Source organism: Cryptomeria japonica, chromosome 7, assembly GCF_030272615.1.
Source record: "Cryptomeria japonica chromosome 7, Sugi_1.0, whole genome shotgun sequence".
NCBI classification, from domain to species: Eukaryota; Viridiplantae; Streptophyta; class Pinopsida; order Cupressales; family Cupressaceae; genus Cryptomeria; species Cryptomeria japonica.
Window position 1 is genome coordinate 562,895,965 of NC_081411.1, and position 19,347 is coordinate 562,915,311.

Here is a 19,347-nt window from a genome sequence, read left to right on the forward strand (position 1 = left end):
CCACCAAGAAGAGAGGTCTAGACTTGTATTATCTCCATGAAAGAGAGATTACATACAATAATTCCTTCCTTCTCCTCTTCAACGTTCAATCCAACAACAATTGTGTACAAAAAAGAACTCGCATGATGTCTCCATCTCAAGCCTTCAATATATAGATTTATGGGGGCCCAAATACCACTATAAAACATGACCATGTGTCAAAACAAGGTTCCAAGATACCATGATAAAATCCATACAACCCACGATAGAAACCATCATCATGCAGCTTACAATAGCCACTTACAGATGCTCTTCCAGCTGTCATGAGGCATCTCACCAAAGTGGGCACCTATGGACCAATATAACAATATATAGCAGAGTAGCCGGAAACTCCTTTGTCCCTCCCCGGGCACGCGTATGTCCGTATCCGTTCCTGTATTCGAAACAAATACGTATCTGATACAGCCTGGATACACATTGAATAATGTACCCACATGTGCCCAAAAAATCTTGATTTCCAACCATGCTAGATACTATGTGATTTGTTTTTTTAAAAAAATTGATGGAAATCTTTCTAGATTTAATTTTAAAAAACTTAATTCATGCACTTTTTGAAAAAAAATTGGTATAAACAAAACCTACACCCAATGAGAAAGACAAATGAAATGTTTTTCTATTTGAGTGACCCATTTTTTGGGTCATCTTCCAATGCAACTCTACTATTTTTGCATATTGTAAAATGTTAAATCAAGTTATCATTATTTATGTAGCAATTATGTGTCTGTATTGCTTTTGAAGTAATGAAAATCTCATCAAATAACTTAGAAAACTGTGTTAAATATGTGTGTGTTTTTTTATGAATGATGTATCCAGCCGTATCCATATTGGGGGTCTTAAAAAATGGCCGTATCCGTATCCAATACCATATCCGTATCCGATACCGTATCCGTGTCCATGCAACTTTGATATATAGTCATAAATGCCATCATAGTATTGTATGACATCTGTCATAAGTTCATTACTGTCATACGTGCACTTACAAGTTACAACATCTTACATGTGTCCAAACAACCCAAATTAGAAGATTCTAAGAGGGACGCCTAGATATTTTGTCCTTTTCCTTAAGTCCAAATAGTGAAGGTAACTTCATCTTTACATGAGCTCTTTTACCACTGTTGGTAAAATGGTTTTATCCCTTATGGGAAAATTACAAATAACATTAGAGGAATAAATAATTCAAGCATTTACAAGGTTGAAGAAGAAGAAGAAAAAATAATTTTAACGTCCACGAGGCTAAGAATAGCCTATGGGACAATCTGATCAAGCTGAATCAGTTTTTTTAAGGTCTGATCTTTGTTTATTCAGGCTAATGATGAGAGTACCCATCTTCACGATATGCTCCTCGCTGAATAGGTTATACCATGTGCTGGCAGTTAGGAAATTGGCAAACTTCTCCCGGCTGACTTTAAGTGCTTCACACTCCAAGATAAAATGTTTTTCAGTTTCCACACTCCCGCTGACGCAAAACGGACAAACTCTTTCTTCCCAAATCTCTTTTGGCCTTTTCCACCGCCCGGTCTCACACCGAAGTTGGTGAGAGTTGGTTCTAAGCTGTGCGATTAGAATTTTAGCCTTCCATGATATATTAGCCCCTATATAGACTTTTTGAAGATGATCATAATTGGGGTTGAACTCATTAATATAGTATTGTTTCTTCCTTCCTAACCCAATACTCCAATTTTTCTTGTAAAACTTTTCCATAACGAAGACCTTTATCTCCTTGCTGTTTGTGGGGCATGAGTTCAAATAAATATCCCATTTTTCAACCATTTGATGTTTTGTTTCATCCACGTCTTCTTCCTTTTGTACAAAGTGTCGTTGACAACAACCTTAGGCCATCTATCTTCTCCCATTTGCTCGGTTCTTTTTAAATAGCTAATGAGATGCACCATAGCAGCTGCCTCAATAGGGGCAGCACCCGTTTCACTTAACATGATATCATATGGGACCGTGCTTTTAATTTTGAACTTGCTTGTGATCAAACGTTTTTGAATTCTCTCAATTTGCTTCCATTGAGAATCTAAGGTACTGCTGGCCCAAACTTCACAACCATATAGAATAACTGGCAACACCAAAAGCCTAAAAAGTGTTTGGATGGTTTTCCAATCCCAAAGCTCAGCCTCTCTGCATCTATTTTGAAGTGCATAGAGTGCCTTCCAGCCGCCTAGAGTTCTCTTCTTCCTGCAACCTTCCCAACTAAGACTCTTGTTGAAATCAATTCCAAGGTATTTGTAATCTGCAACTTCTTCAAGAATGCTACCTTCAAAGTAAAACTTATGTTGCTCTTGTTTCCTTCTACTTGAGAAAACTATGATTTTTGTCTTGCTGATATTAACTTGCATTCCCACAATATTGCAAAAGCGCTCAAGGGCAAATAAGTGCTCTTGCAAACCAAGGGCGGAATTAGCAAGCAAAATGAGGTCATCAGCATAAAGGAGCAGCCTTATCACAAATTCACCCAATTGAATACCATCACCATTCTGCATGTTTAACCATTCTTCAAGTTTGTCAATGTATAAGCCAAACAAGGTAGGGGAAAGAGGACACCCTTGTTTGACACCAATATCACTCCTAAAACTAGTTGAAATGCCATCAGGAGTTCTGATTTTCACTTTAACCTCCTCATAAAGCCTATGAACAGCAGCCCTAAGATGAGGCGGGATACCAAGCTCTTCCATTCTGTGCCACAGTTTGTCATGTGGGACTGTGTCAAAAGCTTTTTTGAAATCAACAAAGCAACAGAAGACATCTTCCTTTTTCTCCCAGGTTTTTTCGATGATGTGTCTCAAAGTAATACCATGATCAACTGTGGAATGTTTAGGTCTGAAACCAGCTTGGCCTTTTGCACGTTTATGATTTTCTTCTGCCCATTTGCTGATTCTATTTTCTATCATGCTGCCAAATAACTTAGCAAACAAAGGATTGATGACACCTTAATCGTAACACAATGCTGGTGGATTTGGGCATAGAGTACAAGAGGCCTTGACTTACTATCTTTATATGGCTTGTAATTATGCATATATGGTATTCATTTTGAGGATGTCTCTATCATGCAACATTTTGGATTGCAAATACATTTTTTAACTTTATAAAATGTTAATTGTGCCATGTCTCTGTGATATTCTGATTCCTGTCATGTTTATCATTTATACCTGACGTTTCAGTTGATCATTATTATTTTTATTTGGATTTAATTTTTATGATTATTTCCTCTTAAGGTCAGATGTTATACCACTAATTTTTTATAATTGTCTTCTGTGAAGGTGAGATGTTTATACCAGATTCTTCGCATTCGCTGGGAGCACAAAAGGAGCCGCACAAAACAGCGTTCTATGCTGATGATGGATGAGCTGGTTTAGTTTGACTCTATCTTCCTACAGGCACTTAGTTTGTGCTTTATTCTGTTTTGTTATAAAAACTCCTTGATTAGCATTTCACAGTGCTGATAAGCTTGCTTGGTTTCCATGAGTCTAGCCTTCATAGAAAATATACATAATAAATTTACCTTTATAAAAACTGTAACCAAGATGTGAAGAGAAACTGATATATTTTTTAATCTATGATGCTGACACTATACTGTATTAATTGAAATCTAGATGTCAAAAGTGCAAATTGCAAAATTCTGGAAATTCTGTTCTGCAATTTCTTGGTATATGAAGTCTGTCAAAGGTTTCAAGGCTAGATATCATTTCAGTTGGATAAATAACAACTAGAAGATAGTGTGATAAAAGAAGCTAGACCCTTTTTGACTTTCTTTGTTAAATGCAGTTATCAATGAAATTAACTGGGTTAAGTCCAAAAGTTATGCGTTCTTATCTATTTATGTATTACTTTGTGGGAAAATAAAGTGTTAGTATACAACTTTGAAAGTCTACATGTTCATTGGAAAGGATATTTAAAGAAGGGTTCCTTTATTACGCCAAGAGGCACAGCTACAGTGGCAGTAAGGGGTGCGATGTGAGCGTGTTAGCAAAATCTATTCAATAAAAATTATTACAAAACTGACGTACAAAAATAATTAAAATTAAAATTAAAATGAGTAAATAGGTATTAAGTGGACAAAATTAAATAAACAAGTTTAAAGTAAATATACTAACTATAAAATAACTCTTAAGTAAACAAAATGACTCTTCTTTCAACATAAACATCTCATAAAAGTAAAATATAAATATAACTATCATTTCAATGTTAAATTTGTAATGTAAATTTTTTAGATATATTAAAATTGATATTCATGTAAAAAGATAAAATAATTAATGAAGTAAAAATTAAAATAATTCTTTATTTTTAATGCAATGTTTTTTTATCATTTATTGTCTTAATACTGAAAAATAAAACGACTCTTTAATTAAATGTGATAAAAAAATTTCTTTTAAAAATTAAATTGATACTAATTTATTTTATTTACTCAAGTATATAATTTTTATTTTATTTTATTTATCAAATTACATAATAAATATTTTTTTATTATAATAGTAAAAATAACTCTTTCAATAAAATAAAATAAATAAATAAAGAACAATGTAAATAAATAAAAATACAATTAAAATAGCTACCTCCATAATGATATCTCTCGGCTCATTATACATAGATTTTCTAAAGATAGGTATACTAGTGGTAAATGTTTAGTAAAAGTCATTGAATTTAATACAAAAAGTGCTTTATATGCAATGGTTCCTTCATAGATGTTTTCGTGCTTGTGGAATTTGTATTAAATTGTAAGCATCAATCAAGTTTTGTATACGTTGAAAGTTTGTGTTTTTGTTCTCTTACATATATTAATGTATTCGTGAAATTATGAATTGGTGATTTATATATTATAGAAAACTATGGTAAATGCATTTGCTTAGATTAAGCTTTTGCAGTCAATCATGTAGGCACAGGAAGTGCGAGGGTACTTAACACCAGCTGCAGACAGAATGCACTATGCTTACTGTGTTGACTTCCCCACCATACCAGCACTTCTCAAGTAAATGAGTGCCTCTATCTATCTCTAAATATGTTTCCTAGAACATAACAACTGTGGAACATTATCTTAAATTGCATACTCTTAACAGGATTGAAAAGATTGTTGTTCATTGTTTTGTACCAAATGTTATTTGTGAATATTTTCTTTGAATTATCTTTAAGATGCAACTTTCTGATTAGAGCTTGCTTGCTTTTATAATGGAGGGAGTATGCTGAACTTATGGTGAGCTGTGGTATTGTTGGAGATGCCTTACGGATTTTCGAGGAACTTGAGCTGTGGGATAATCTTATATATTGCTATCGGTATGCTAATCTTTGTCCTTGAAAGATTAGTATTATGTTGTGGCTAATTCAAGTGTATTGCATGTCAGGGGTTGATTGATGGCACTTAACATGCTGTTATATGTTTCCAAAGTAAGAGTTTAACTTGTGTTTGTTTTCGATATGGGCAGTTTGTTAGGCAAAAACCCAGCAGCAATTGATCTCATCAAAGAGCGCCTACAACATAATCCAGAGGACCCTAGACTATGGTATGCTGTTTCGGCAGATGTAATTTTTCCCTCACATTTAGTTCTATATGCTTTATATTTCAATTTCATTCCTTATGAGACAGTTCACACTGTATGAGTCTGCATTTATAGCTTAGTCTTCTGTTTCTATATCCTGTTTATGTTCCTACTGTTCTGAGGAGATGATGTGTGCGATCATATCAAATCAGTGTGGATTGAATCCTCTTTATAGTGAATGGTTATAGCTTCTTACATATTTCTTATCTCTTGTATGGAAGCAATATCCTGTGAACCAGTTTGCCTTTTAACTCTTGCTATATGAACAAATGAATTAGTAATGTGTTGGTTTTATTTTTTTTTCTTAAAAGCAATTTGCACTTAAGTGAACTGAAGTTTGCATTGAATTGTTGGCCTGTCAAAAGGGAATAAAAGATGTCTATATGGTGTTATATTGTCACTGTGAGATTTGCCTCTCTTTGTACCTGAAGTTATATATTATTTTAAATAATCAGGAGAGTATATATTATGGAGAATTATAGTAGTTTACTTTGGAAAATCAGGATTTTTTCCCATGTTGTAATTTTAAAAATTAACAGATTCTTGTGACATGGACAAATCTCAGCTATGAGTGCACCTTTACAGATGCTAGTCATAGTTATGGTCTTTCATTGCTTACATAGAGATAAGAATTATGAGCTATCGTAATTTTTTTGATTTGTAAATCTGGGGATTAACTTGCCCCAGTTGGTGAGGCCACAAACAAGGGGCTTGATCTCCATGCATAGAAACACTTCATCTGCCAAGGACCAACTCAACCAACATAACAATATCCACTGCAGAACTCAAATTTAGTACCTATCACAAAACGGCCAATTCATATGCCATCTAACTATGCACTCACGTAAGGCGTCAGTGAGTTTTTAGAGCAAGCTAAAAACTGTAAATTAAATTTGAGTGGATGGGCAAGGACTTGGTCTTTGGTTAGATTTCTTTTTTTTTTGGGGAATTCAAAGTATTGTATACTATGTGCATAATCAACTATTCTATGGATGAAAACAAAGTGATTGAAGAGTTTTTCCTCCCAAATTTTTTGAAAGGAAACTAGAGTATGTTTGTGGCTCCAAAATTTATAACTTTTCATGTGAAAGGAAGCAACTGGAGATTGGAATGTAGAAAAATACAAAACTTTAAACCTTCTATATGCAAGTAAAACAACTGTAGCTTGCAATTAAAAGAAATCCAAGTGTCTAAAACCGTAACATTTCAAACAGAAATCTAACTAAACGTACATGCAGACAATAAAGACACAGGATTTCATAATGAGAGATTCCATGTGATCGGAGATTTTATTTACAAAAAATTGAAACTGCTTTATTCCTTTTGCAATCCTTCTTTGGAACAATTACATTATTACATTATTATCCCTCATTTATATGGTGTTTTTATTTGCACTCTACTTTGCGTTGAGAAAGACATTGAAGATGATTAAATCATAATTACTAGATTTTGGCACAACCCAGACTCGGTAAAATGAAAAAGCCTTGAAATATGGAGGTTTTTCTATGCACTCTTATATGAATCAACTTTGAAGACAATTTAAATAAAATAAAATTACAGCCTGCTTGATCAATACGCAAGTTGAACAAATGAGTGCAAAAGTGGCTTCACACACACAAAAAAAACAACCAAAAAAACAATTACAGTCTGTTTGATCACATACACAAGTTGAACAAATGAGTGCAAAAGTGGTTTCTCTCCCTCTCTCTATCTCACACACACAAAAAATAAATAAATTACAGTCTGCTTGATCACATACACAAGTTGAACAAATGAGTGCAAAAGTGGTTTCACACACACACAATAAATTACAGTCTGCTTGATCACATACACAAGTTGAACACATGCACAAGTTGAACAAATGAGTGCAAAAGTGGTTACACACACACAGACCAAATTGAAAAAGCCTTGAAATATGGGGGTTTTTCTATGCACTCTTATATAAATCAACTTTAAAGAAAAAAAAATTCAATAAATTACAATATGCTTGATCACATACACAAGTTTAACAAATGAGTGCAAAAGTGGTTTGAGCTTAAAGAATATGTGTGCACACACACACACACTTTTCTACGCACTCTTATATAAATCAACTTTAAAGACAAATTTTTTTTTTCAATAAATTATACACAAGTTTAACAAATGAGTGCAAAAGTGGTTTGAGCGTAAAGAACACAAACAGACACACAAAAGCTCAAACCACTTTTGCACTCATTTCTTAAACTTGTTTATGTGATGAAGCATATTGTACACACACACACACACACAAATAAGCTCAAACCACTTTTGCAATCATTTGTTAAACTTGTTTATGTGATGAAGCATATTGTACATACACACACACACAAGCTTACACCACTTTTGCACTCATTTGTTAAACTTTTTTATGTGATGAAGCATATTACACACACACACCAGCTCACACCACTTTTGCACTCATTTGCTAAACTTGTTTATGTGATGAAGCATATCACACACACACACACACACAGCTCATTCCACTTTTGCACTCATTTGTTAAACTTGTTTATGTGATCAAGCATCTCTCTCTCTCTCTCTCTCTCTCTCTCTCTCTCTCTCTCTCTCTCTCTCTCTCTCTATCTTTCTATCTATCTATATATAACTTATGGATTATGACATCCATTGTATCAAAAAAAGTTTAGGATAGTCATGAACTATGGTAGAGAAGAGCTTCTATCACTTGACCAAACATCAGTTTCTCTATCATTTTGCGCTCTTGTCCCAGACATGTACTCCATGTTGCTGCAACCATGATATTGCACTTGTCAATGTCCAAATAATTTGCTAGTGCTCTGTCCTCTTCTGTCATTGTTACTATCTTTGCCTCAAGCTCAACCTGATCAACCCATGCATGGTCATCCTCTATAAAGATAGGATCTTTATCCTTGATCATCTAGTCTAATAATGGATCAATCATCTCTAATGTAATTGAAGATAAATTTGAGCCTGTGATTTTCTTTGAAAGAGAGGCAAAGATTGCAATGAATAGAGATGAAGTCATTTAACCTTCAAACCATCAATATTTTGCACTTATTCGAGTGATGTGCACAAACATACATGAATAGAGATGAAGTCATTTAACCTTTGAACCATCAATATATTGCACTTATTCACAAGGGATGTCCACCACTTGGATGTCAATGTACATTTGCATGCGTGGGTCTGCTGCTAGCTGCATATCAATGTTGTTTAATTCACCCACCACATTCACTTAAGTTTTGTCCAGCTGTGTCACCTTTCTATGTGTTTTGGTGGGGGTCAAGCCTAGAGCGGTACATATGGACAGTGGCATGACATTTGCCGAGGCTCTGTAATGTCCCTTAATAAAATGACCTTAAAATATCCTAGTTATGGTGTTTCAGATCTTAGTGTAGCGGTTAAGAGAAAGTATCTCAACCTTTGCTGTTGTCAAACCTGCAAAATAGAGTCAGAAAATACTACAAACTACACTAGGGAATGATTATATAAGCAGCAGTGGAGAATATAATCATGTAGGGTGTCTTGTTCAACAGTTTCCCCTACTCAATATTATCATGTAGGGTGCCTTATAGCAGTCCTCCCTACCCTATATTATCATGTAGGGTGCCTTATAGCAGTTCCCCCTACCCAATATCATCATATAGGGTGCTTTATATCAGTTCCCCCTATCCAATATCATCATGTAGGGTGCCTTAGTAATAGTTCTCCCTAATCAAGCCACTTTCTGAGGGTGCCTTAATAACTGTTCTCCCTCAATCCTAAAGAGGGTGCCCCATTAACTGTTCTCCCTCTATCTGAGAGGGTGCCTTAATAGCGGTTCTCCCTCTAGAGATAATGTACAGCAGTATCATAGATCAGATTCATAAACATGAATATATTGCCAATCAAATAGGCAGAATGTTATTAGCATCAGACATACATATGCAAGATATTAATACTGTGAATATACAAATACTATCATGTGAGAATTACCATATAATGCATCTACAGTTTACTATATATAATTTCTAGAAATCCATAGATCTTTCGTCTTATTACTTCTTTTTGTTTCCTTGATTACGTCTCCCTTCCATGGTTGTTCGATGCCCCATTCTGCCTTAGATTTCCCTCCATATATACTTCCATGATTTTATGAAGAGAGACATCCCTTTATACAGTGTTTGCCCTCTCAGCAAAGGCATGACTCTTCATTTTGGAATCTCTTCATAACCAAACACTATCCTCCTTAATGACAAGTTATAATCCTCTCTACTTGAATGTTGTCCTTCCTTTTACTCGATGATGGCTGTAGATGTTCGATCCTATATATGCTCTTCTCTGATGACTCCTCTAACTAGAATATGAGGGGGATATGACAGCATGAACATTATTAGATTTCATATTAAGTGCATTTCTATGCATACCACCAAGAACAAAGATGTTATTGCCTGTAACTTAACAACAGTTCTCATACCCTTTCATCATGTATGCCCTTTGGCAAGAGACACACCCTTTCACCATGAGCATCCCTTCGAAAGGGTGCAACTCTTAATTATTTGTGCCCTTGGAAAGGGACACAACCTTTCGTGATCAGATCTGCACTTTTATTTAAATTAGATCTGCACCTCCGATTCCCCAAATTATCCCCCTCTCAAATGAGCTTCTCTTCTCCCTTTTAAATCTCTTGATTGAGGGAGTCACAACTTTTCATTCCATGTCTTTTGACCATTCATTTAACTTAATTAAAATATAATTATATTTTATTATATATATATATATATATTTAATTTAAATGTTAGTTTTAATCTTTTGTATCTTAATTTCATTATTATTATTATTATTATTATTATTATTATTATTATTATATATTACTAAATCCTATTTCAAAGTGGGGACATTTGTCGAGGCTCCTGAATCTATCAAGCAATTATGTAGATTCTTGCCAATATCCTAAGTGTCAGAAAGAAGGGAGGTGGCTCTAGCTTCTCTATGAACTGGTTGATTGTGGACTCCACTTGTGCCATGTTTCAATCTGACGCACCTTTAGCTTGAACCTTTCCTTTGTCTCATGCATCACTATTATTCTTTGCAGGCTCTTCAGCTGGAGTTTTCTAAGATGGATATTCCTCTCTCTTCTTTTCTTGGGTTTTCGGGGCTTTGTTGAGGCTGCTCAAAACTGCCTCTCTAACTTTGGTGACCCTCATTATTCAGCCAATGACATGCTGACTTTAATTTTTCTGAACTCTTCCACCACCAGTTGGCTCAACTTATTTATCTTTGACTTATCAGAAGACTGTTCTGCTTGGATTGGCTTTGCAGCTGTTGCTTGGTTTGGGACAGCAGTAGGCTGATTTGGGAAGACGGGTGCTCTAGGGGCAGCTGTTGCCTTTTGGGCCGGACCTTGATTCACATACTGCTGTGGCACCTTTGGGTGCCTCGGGGTGTTGCTTGCATTGTAATCTGAGGGAATTTGAAGGTCCTTTGGAGGTGTAGATGTGGTATATGGGCCATTGTTATTGTTTTGGTTATTGTTGTTATAATACCCTCAGTTGCCACGTTGGTACTGCTGGAATGCATTCACATCCACAGGCTGGTCTGCATCAGCTACTTCGTTTTCTTCTTGATTTGGGAAGAAAAAGGGAGGAATATAACTCTGTAAGACCAAATTTGTGTCATACCTAGGTGAGAGAACTATATCATATTCAGTGGTAGGGGGTGTTGATTGAGTTGCAGTGTTCTCAATCTTTCACTGAAATGTGTTGGCTGCCACTTGAAATTCATTACACTGTAGCTCTGAGTGCTAATTGGTGTTATGCAGCCTGCACCAGTTTGACAGAGCAGCCTCTGTGAGTAATACCCTATCAACTGGTCTGTTGTCTGTTTTCAACAGTTGGAGGGTTGTCAAGGGGCATAGGAACTCCACCATTGTTGGGGTGGGTGTTCCATGTTCTATTTAGCCTCGGGTAATTCTGATTCTAGTACTGATTTTGATGTTGGTTGCTCTGTGAGTTTTGCAGATGGTTGTTTTGATTATGCAAATAAGTCACCTCCGTCGAGAGCTTCTTCATTTGGTCTGTCAACTCTTTGATCTCATCTTTCTCCTCCTATGTCTTGGTGGATGGTACAATGTTTTGTAGATACATAGGTTGGCTGGGAGGTGCTTGAGATATGGGTCCTCCAGGATGGAGTACTAATTGATTAGTAGGGGTTGGGAGTTGGTATGTTGGCTGAGGATTTGATTCAGTATAGGTTTATGATGCACTAAAGCTTGGATTATTCCATAGATTTGATTCTACATTGTGGGTGGTCCCATGTGAAGCAAGGGTCTGGCGACATTTTGGCCTAAACCTTTGCTAATTTCCATGGCCTTGGCATATGCTTCGGTCAAGTTAGTTGGGGTAGGGTGAGACTGTCAGACAAACATAGCCATAAGGTAGTTTAAGGCTGAATAATAGATTTCCCTAGCTGAAGCATCGCTAACTACATAGGGACCCTGCAATCTGGTGAAGGCTTTATGAAATCTGTTGGTAAAGGAGCTGATTGACTCGTGTTCCTGCCTCTTTACCTCCACGAACTGTCTGTGACTCTGTATAGCTCTGTGGGTGTGATGGGTATACCAAACTTCCTTGTAAAAGATGTTTTCAACTTCTCCGAAGAGTCGATAGATGAAGTTGGTAAGTGAATGAACTGATAAAATGCTTCTTCCTCCAAAGAATAGGGAAAGAGCCTGTATGCCACATCTGCATATTCAATCTGCCTATTATGCAGCGCATCCTCAAAGATATTGACATGCTCTTCAGCTGTTCTATTTGGGTCATTGAATTGGAATATTGAACAGAACTTATCTTTGCGTTTGAGCATGTTGTGATAGTTCGTAATGTTAATGCATTAGTAGCTTCTGCAAGATAAGACTCTCCTAACTCTCTACTCTGTTATTAGTTTACTCATTCATGCTTTATGTTTATCAGACGATAACATTGATCATAATTATGATATTGATATTGGATAATGATGGATTAGATTGACGACCTACTTAACCATGTTAAGCGTCAATCTAAATGCTATCGGGCTATTAACCCGATGGCATATTAATGCCGATTCATATCAATGTCGATTCATATATGAATCGGCATTAATATGCCATCGGGGTATTAACCCGATAGCATATAATGCTAACCGTTATTGTTATTGTTTACTTAATATTGATCCATTATTATATGCTTGAATACCGATTCATTATCGGGTATGTTTTATATCTATAACAATTAACAAATACCGATTCATGATCGAATATGTTTATAAGCATTGTTATCATTAACAATGATACCGATTCATTATCGGGTATGTTCATAAGCACTGTTACCATTAACAATGATACCGATTCATTATTGGGTATGTCTATGAGCACTGTTATCATTAACAATGATACCGATACATTAACAGGTATGTTTGTGGCACCGATTAGCTATGAATCGGTTGATGTTAGTAAGGGTCACGACCAAGTGACATCTTGGTTGGACATGTCTAAAAGACATGTCCGATCAAGGTGCCACTTGATCGTGGCCACCCTACTACTTATACATCATTCAAATCAAAGGAGATGACATTGAAATCGATACATGTTCATCCTCCTTACCTGCAGTAAAAGAAAGATAGCATTATTAGTGTCATAGTCATAATATCAAAATTAAAATACACCATCTTGCATATAACTTGTCCATTAAATTGGAAATTACATTACATTTACACGTAAAAACCAGGGGGGATCGATTGTCAACGAACCAGGTTGCACTATTCAGAGGAGGTTGGTTATGTGCCATTTGTGGCCGAATTGGTGGGATTGGGGCTGTTTGGGTAGTATTTATTGGGACCATGGGTTGCTAATTTGAAGAACCAGGTTCGTTCGGGTCTGCAACTCTATGATACTGTATACGTTTATAAAATTGTATCCCAACAAAGTTTTCTTGCACAAGAGTAGACCTTAGGACCCTTTCAAGCCTCTTTGGAGAGAAGGAACCGATCCTATACAGCTTGTGGCCCTCCTAGTGCCAATTTTGTTTGACGTGGGAAATGTTCTCACGCTTGTCTCTTTGTCAAGAGAAAATTGAATACCGAGATAATCCCATTCTCTCTTGCATAAGGAGGTTTCCAGTGCTACTAAGGACAATCACAAGAAAACAACCTCAAGGTTTAAACTATCAGGTCTTGACTATGGGACAACTCAGTAGTAATGTGTTTGCTGGTAACACTAAGGGGACTTACGCTGACGATTAAGATTGGCTTTGGAAAAGTTCTACAGGTTGTTCTTAAAACTTTGGAAGTCTTCTGCTCATCAAATTTCCATTAGGCATGATGTTGTTCTGGGATATCAACTTCAGATTTACAAAAATAAGTAGAAAAGAGATAAAGAGAAAGAAGCTAAACTACTTTAACTAGAACAACATCTTGAGTGAATAGACATAAATCTCAAATAACCATGCCATGTTTTGGTAGTTAAAACACAACTTGACAGAGCTAGTGCAATCTTCAAAGGATAATCTTGTTTTTCAAACTACTACATTCATATGCTGAATTCAAAACATTCATCCAACTAAGTATTTAGTAGCCGAACTAAGCTCTTTAAAGTTTAAACTTTTAGACTAACCATATAGAGGGATCAACAATCAGCTGATCCTTAATGGTATGAAGTACGAACAAAAAAATTCCATTAAATATCAACTCAAGAAACCATTTGTAAATGAAATGTATAACAAAAATTAAAATTTGGGAAGAAGAGGAACCATGCTGTCACAAGAAAATTGACTCAGATTTGTCTTCCATAAATTTTGTATAAATTTTGGCAGAGTTTCAGCAACAATTCTTTAACTTCTTACAAAAACAAGAGAGAACTAGTCCCCTTTATGTAAACTTTCAAAATTTGGATGAATGGCTAGGATTTAACTAAGCAAGTGGCCCAAATTCATCCATATAACATGTTCACCCATGCCTAGTAAATATGTAGCTTACCTTTCCAACTAACTTAACGACCACTAGCAATAAAGCTGTCCCAAAAAGGTACACAACACGGAACTCAAAAACAAAAAATGTACTTTGGTTGTTGGGAGAAATAACTAACTTTGGGGACTACACCTTTTGTCATCCCAAAGTAGATATTTCCCTTTTTACAATAAAAATTCATCTTCACCATTTAAGTACTTTTTCCAAATATCACTGCCTGTAGCTCACTCTGCCCGAACGTATTCTTTAAACTTCATGCAGACGACCCTTATCTTTGGTCTAGGTGGTGTAGGTGTTGTTGATTCGGAAAATGATATCCTCATAGTGATTTTTTTTAATCCTTTGCAGCTCCAGCCCCCAGTCCTCCTTGTTGGTCTCGTATCCTTGCATTGCTGAATGTAGTTTGCTGGCCAATACCATGTCATTCTTGGTATATGGAGCCCCATCATTTTTTAGATGGCTTTTCAAGCGTAATCTCAGCTCGTTACATTCTGCTATTAGGCCTTTAATCGCCAACCAAACTCCGCAGAGGTCACTCTTTAATCTCATAGTTCGGTACTTGTTTGCGAAGGTGTGGAATTCATGGGGTTCGATGATCTGCTGGCTTGTAGGGATCTTGGAGAATGTCTAGAATAAAGCCATCATGATTGGAAGTGAGTTATTAACCACCTCCCTTAATTTCTCGAGCCCCTTCTTAGTGGATGATATTGCTTGGGTGGTCTGATCTATTTCATGCTCCAAAAAGTCATATCCTGGAGTATCCGATTTCCCATTTTTGTTACTTCTTCAAACCACTCCCGCATTACCTTGTCTGAAGCTCTCATCCTTTCAAATTTGGTGGTTGTCTTTTGAGCTAGTGCTACGGGAGGAACATAGCCCTCATCAGCATGTTGCAGTGGTTTCAGTAGATGACCTATGTAGCTCTCGCTCTACTTTGCCTGAGGCTTATGCATATCCCTCTCTGCGGTCATCTTTTCCAACTGGCTTAGCATTGTCTCCACTAACTCTCTGAATTTTTTCACCTCCTGCCGCTTGGTGGCCTTTCCCATTGGGATTTACACAAACATTTTAATCAGCAAGCGTGACATCCTTGACTGATTTACCTTCTGGTGGGGAGGCAATATGTATTGTCCAGTTTCACTGAGCATCCTTAGTTATATTTGAATAGGTCCTCGGCTTCTTTATCTCTTTTACCTGAGGCTGCCCTATATGGGATAATAAGTCCTCTAGACTTATAGGTGGCCTCACTGCCACTTTCTTCTCAGCACGGTCCTTCAACCGCACAGGAGGTACTGACTGACTAGAAGTAACCACCATCTCTTTGCCTTGCTCTCTTGAAGCTGCAGCTGATTCTCTTTGTTCTTGGCTGGTCAACTAGGGATAAGAGGGGATTCCTTGCAACATCTTGTTCTTTACCTATGGTCGAGTTTTCTCCAACCTCACTCAACGATTGTTGGGTAGCTTCAACTTTTTGTTGTTCTTTATTTCTAGGGGGACCTTCATCTTTGTCATCCTCCTTGTTCTCATTTTTACCTTCATTCTTTTCAACTTCTTCATCACCCACTTTATCATCTTCTTTTTTGGGTCAAATTTCTCCTTCAATTTGATTTTTGGGGCCTTCTAGATCAATGGTCTGCACTTTTGGCTCTTGTACATTGAGCTCCTCGTGATCAACGATCGACATTTCTTGCTCCTGCACATTAGGCTCTTCTTGGTCTTCTGTTTCAATGACAACAAAATCCACTTGTTACATAGGAGGGGTAGATTGCTACTCTACTACGGTTGCATCTTCTGCTGTGGTGAGATCTTATGATGAGGTGATGAGGTGGCAGTAGATAGTCTCCTTATTGTTAGCTTCTTTTGAGCGGGAGGCTCGGGTGATTGGTTTTTTTATTTCCTCTGGACCTCTTTGATGCCCTTGACCCCTTGCTAGCCTTTGCTTTCTTTCTTTTCTTCTCAGGCTTATTTTCGCCTTCTCCGTTTTCAGCACTTGATGCCTCGTCGTCTTTTGATGAGTGAGACTCGAGGTCTCCCATCAAATTATAGGTGAACTGTACCCCATCATGGGTTAGTTCCTCAATGCACTGATTTATCCAGGCATCAATGTATCTTCTGGGTCCTTCCATTATGATCTCCATACTAGTGACTGGATCTTGAGACCAATTGATTAAGGCAGGGAGGCGATCTTTCACGACATCATAGGCCTGCTTTTGCACGCAGTCTCTGTAGTCAACTAGCTGTTCTAGGACCCGGGTGTATTTTGAAATTTTGATTTGGTGCAAGTTGAGCCTAGAGTATTCCTCCTGCGGACCTCAAAATCGTCACCAAAACTAGCCCAATAATCTTCTATGTTCATTTTGTTCTTTTAGTGACGACCATAATCTTTTCATCCCAATCCTGTAGGATCAAAGCCCTTTCTGCAGGGATGCTCTGACGATCAATATGAAGATAGCTCCTCAATTGATTGCTCAGCTTGCGTAGGGGTTTTGAAGTATATAAATCATTGCCCCTATCATCATTGGGTAAGAGACTCCTGAAACCTTTTTGTCTCTGAGAATTTGTCCAGTTGCTTGTACTTGTCTTGTGACTTCTAGGAGTACCATCTTATCGGTAGGATAGTTGGGGAGTCGGTACGAAGAGCCTTCAAAGCCAGAGATTCTTAGATAAGAGAATCGAGGAAACTGGATAAACCAAGTCCCATACGTCCATATTAGCACAATTGCTTGTTTGGACAGCCTTTGCTGCAGTCCTTGCATAGTTCTGACCGTGCCTTACCATGTGCATGGTGAAAGCATCATTTACGCGCTCATACTGTCCTACTGCATATGCTATATTGTTCCTCTCCCTCTGGCTTATATTGTAGAAGTGAAGTTGAGGATAGCAGTCATACACCTTTATTTGGTTGGGCCTGTTCCCAATGCCGCCTAAGCGGATCAATTCCAACAACCTAAGATGTCATGCAAACATGTATACCACATAAGAGGACATGGTAAAGTATCTCTTTTCCGCCAGCTGTACCAGCTGTGTATGTATGTTATTGCTGATAATTTGAGCCCAATTAAACTTGATTTTCCCCATGAAGACCTCTTCTACATAATAGAACATCCACTCATCAAACAGTTTGGAGTGGGGCTGCTACATGACACGGCTGAGAAGGGTGACCATGTCCCTGTATTCTTCATTGAACTCACTCTTGTATACCTTTTTGAGGATCCTGGAGCTGTGGGGCATCCTCTCCTTAAACTAGTTGTCATTCATTTTGCTTTTACAGTTGGTGGGATTTTGGTCATATATTCTTTGAGCCTCCTCCATTGGTACCACAATTGCTTCTTTGTAATGTCCACTCTTTCTTAGTGTTCACTTAGGATGGGAGATTCAACTGTCATCCATTTCCATAGGTGAAATTTAGTGTTTGGAGATGATTGGCTAGCCAAGAATGGGTTTATACTTAGTGATTTTTGGCCTTGGTGAGCTATTTACATTAAAACTTTATAATATTGTGTTATAAAGTTAACTTTTTCTAAAATTAGAAAAAATTAATAAAAAAGTGACTTTATAAGTTACTTTATTATTGAATAAGTAACTTCATTTTAAAAAGTTACCTTGCCCACTCCCCTAGGAGATTATTAATAATTAAGAAGTGGTGACTTTTACATGATGGGCTCACCCTCAAGTCTAGATACCATTTTGGAGGGAATAAGATTCCTTGGAATCTTAGAAGTTGCCTTCTTGAAGTTCGATGAAGTTTTGCAGGCATAAAGGGAAGGAGGCGATTCGTTTTGGGAGATTTAGAATTCATTATTTTTGCTTCTTTCTGAGTTGTGAGGTCTACAGCATCATGTACCAGCTTTGTAGCCATTGGAGGACGAAATCCTTCCAGATTTTGTTTGTGTAGACGAAACCCCACACTCCCAGCAACACCACGGTAGCACTAATTGACCAGCAATTGGCCATTAAGGGCCATACTCGGCATGAATTCACCATTTGCAGCTTTGTCAGGTCTGACCTTATAGATCTGGGCAGTTAGCATTTTCCAGCTGATATTGCTTCCAAACTTGTAGCTTGTACCTTCCAGGGCTAGTACCATTATCACTTGCCTGTGGACCCATAGAAAATAATGGCAGGGGTTTTGAATCAGGTTTTTGGCTCAAAATCCATTGTTGAGGGTTAATGACAGCAGTCCACCAGGTTCTTTAGCTTTTCAATCAGCTGTGAGAGTAGTACGTACAATTTTGTGGGGAAAGCACCTTCAATTCAAGGGTTTTAGCCTTGCATCGGGCAAGGAATCACTTTGTAGTGCAAGTTCTCTCTCGAATTTGTTTTGATAATTCTTTATTTGCATAATAAACCCTGTTGGAGCTATTAATACCTAGAGGGGGCTCTCCAATCAGCAATCTTTTAACTCCAGTCAAATAAGGAGCTCATCTAGACAAGCATTGGACACTTGGTAGGCCAACTTTGGCTCTTGATGGTATCAGAATTGATTTCAATTGTTTGATAAATTGCTGTTAATAAATCAGATATCTCTGAATTTCAATTCCAGTAGTTATTCTTTCATGTATTGCAATTGTCTTCCTTTCTTGTTATTAAAACTTCAAGCAAAAAACACCTAAAAGCATACAACCTCAAAAACTGCACCAAAAAACCAAAATTCCAACCGCTGGTCTAAGGAATCAGATTTAAAAAAACATATCAGATTGTGCAAAATTATAGTTGGCATCTTTCATTCTTCATGGACAGGGATGTCGAAAGCCTTTGCAATGGCCTCAAGGGAGATATCTGCTATTACCATGTCGTT

The 19,347-nt window shown here is 37.1% G+C and overlaps 1 protein-coding gene across 1 annotated transcript in view; it reads left to right on the plus strand.

The window, feature by feature from the left end:
• LOC131078433 (uncharacterized) overlaps positions 1–19,347 on the plus strand; it is a 164,918-nt gene that overhangs the window by 47,731 nt on the left and 97,840 nt on the right. The window contains exons 7-10 of the mRNA XM_058016131.2: positions 3,303–3,392; positions 4,917–5,008; positions 5,212–5,310; positions 5,460–5,537. Coding sequence (XP_057872114.2) covers positions 3,303–3,392; positions 4,917–5,008; positions 5,212–5,310; positions 5,460–5,537 — 359 coding nt within the window. The remainder of the gene's footprint in view (positions 1–3,302; positions 3,393–4,916; positions 5,009–5,211; positions 5,311–5,459; positions 5,538–19,347) is intronic.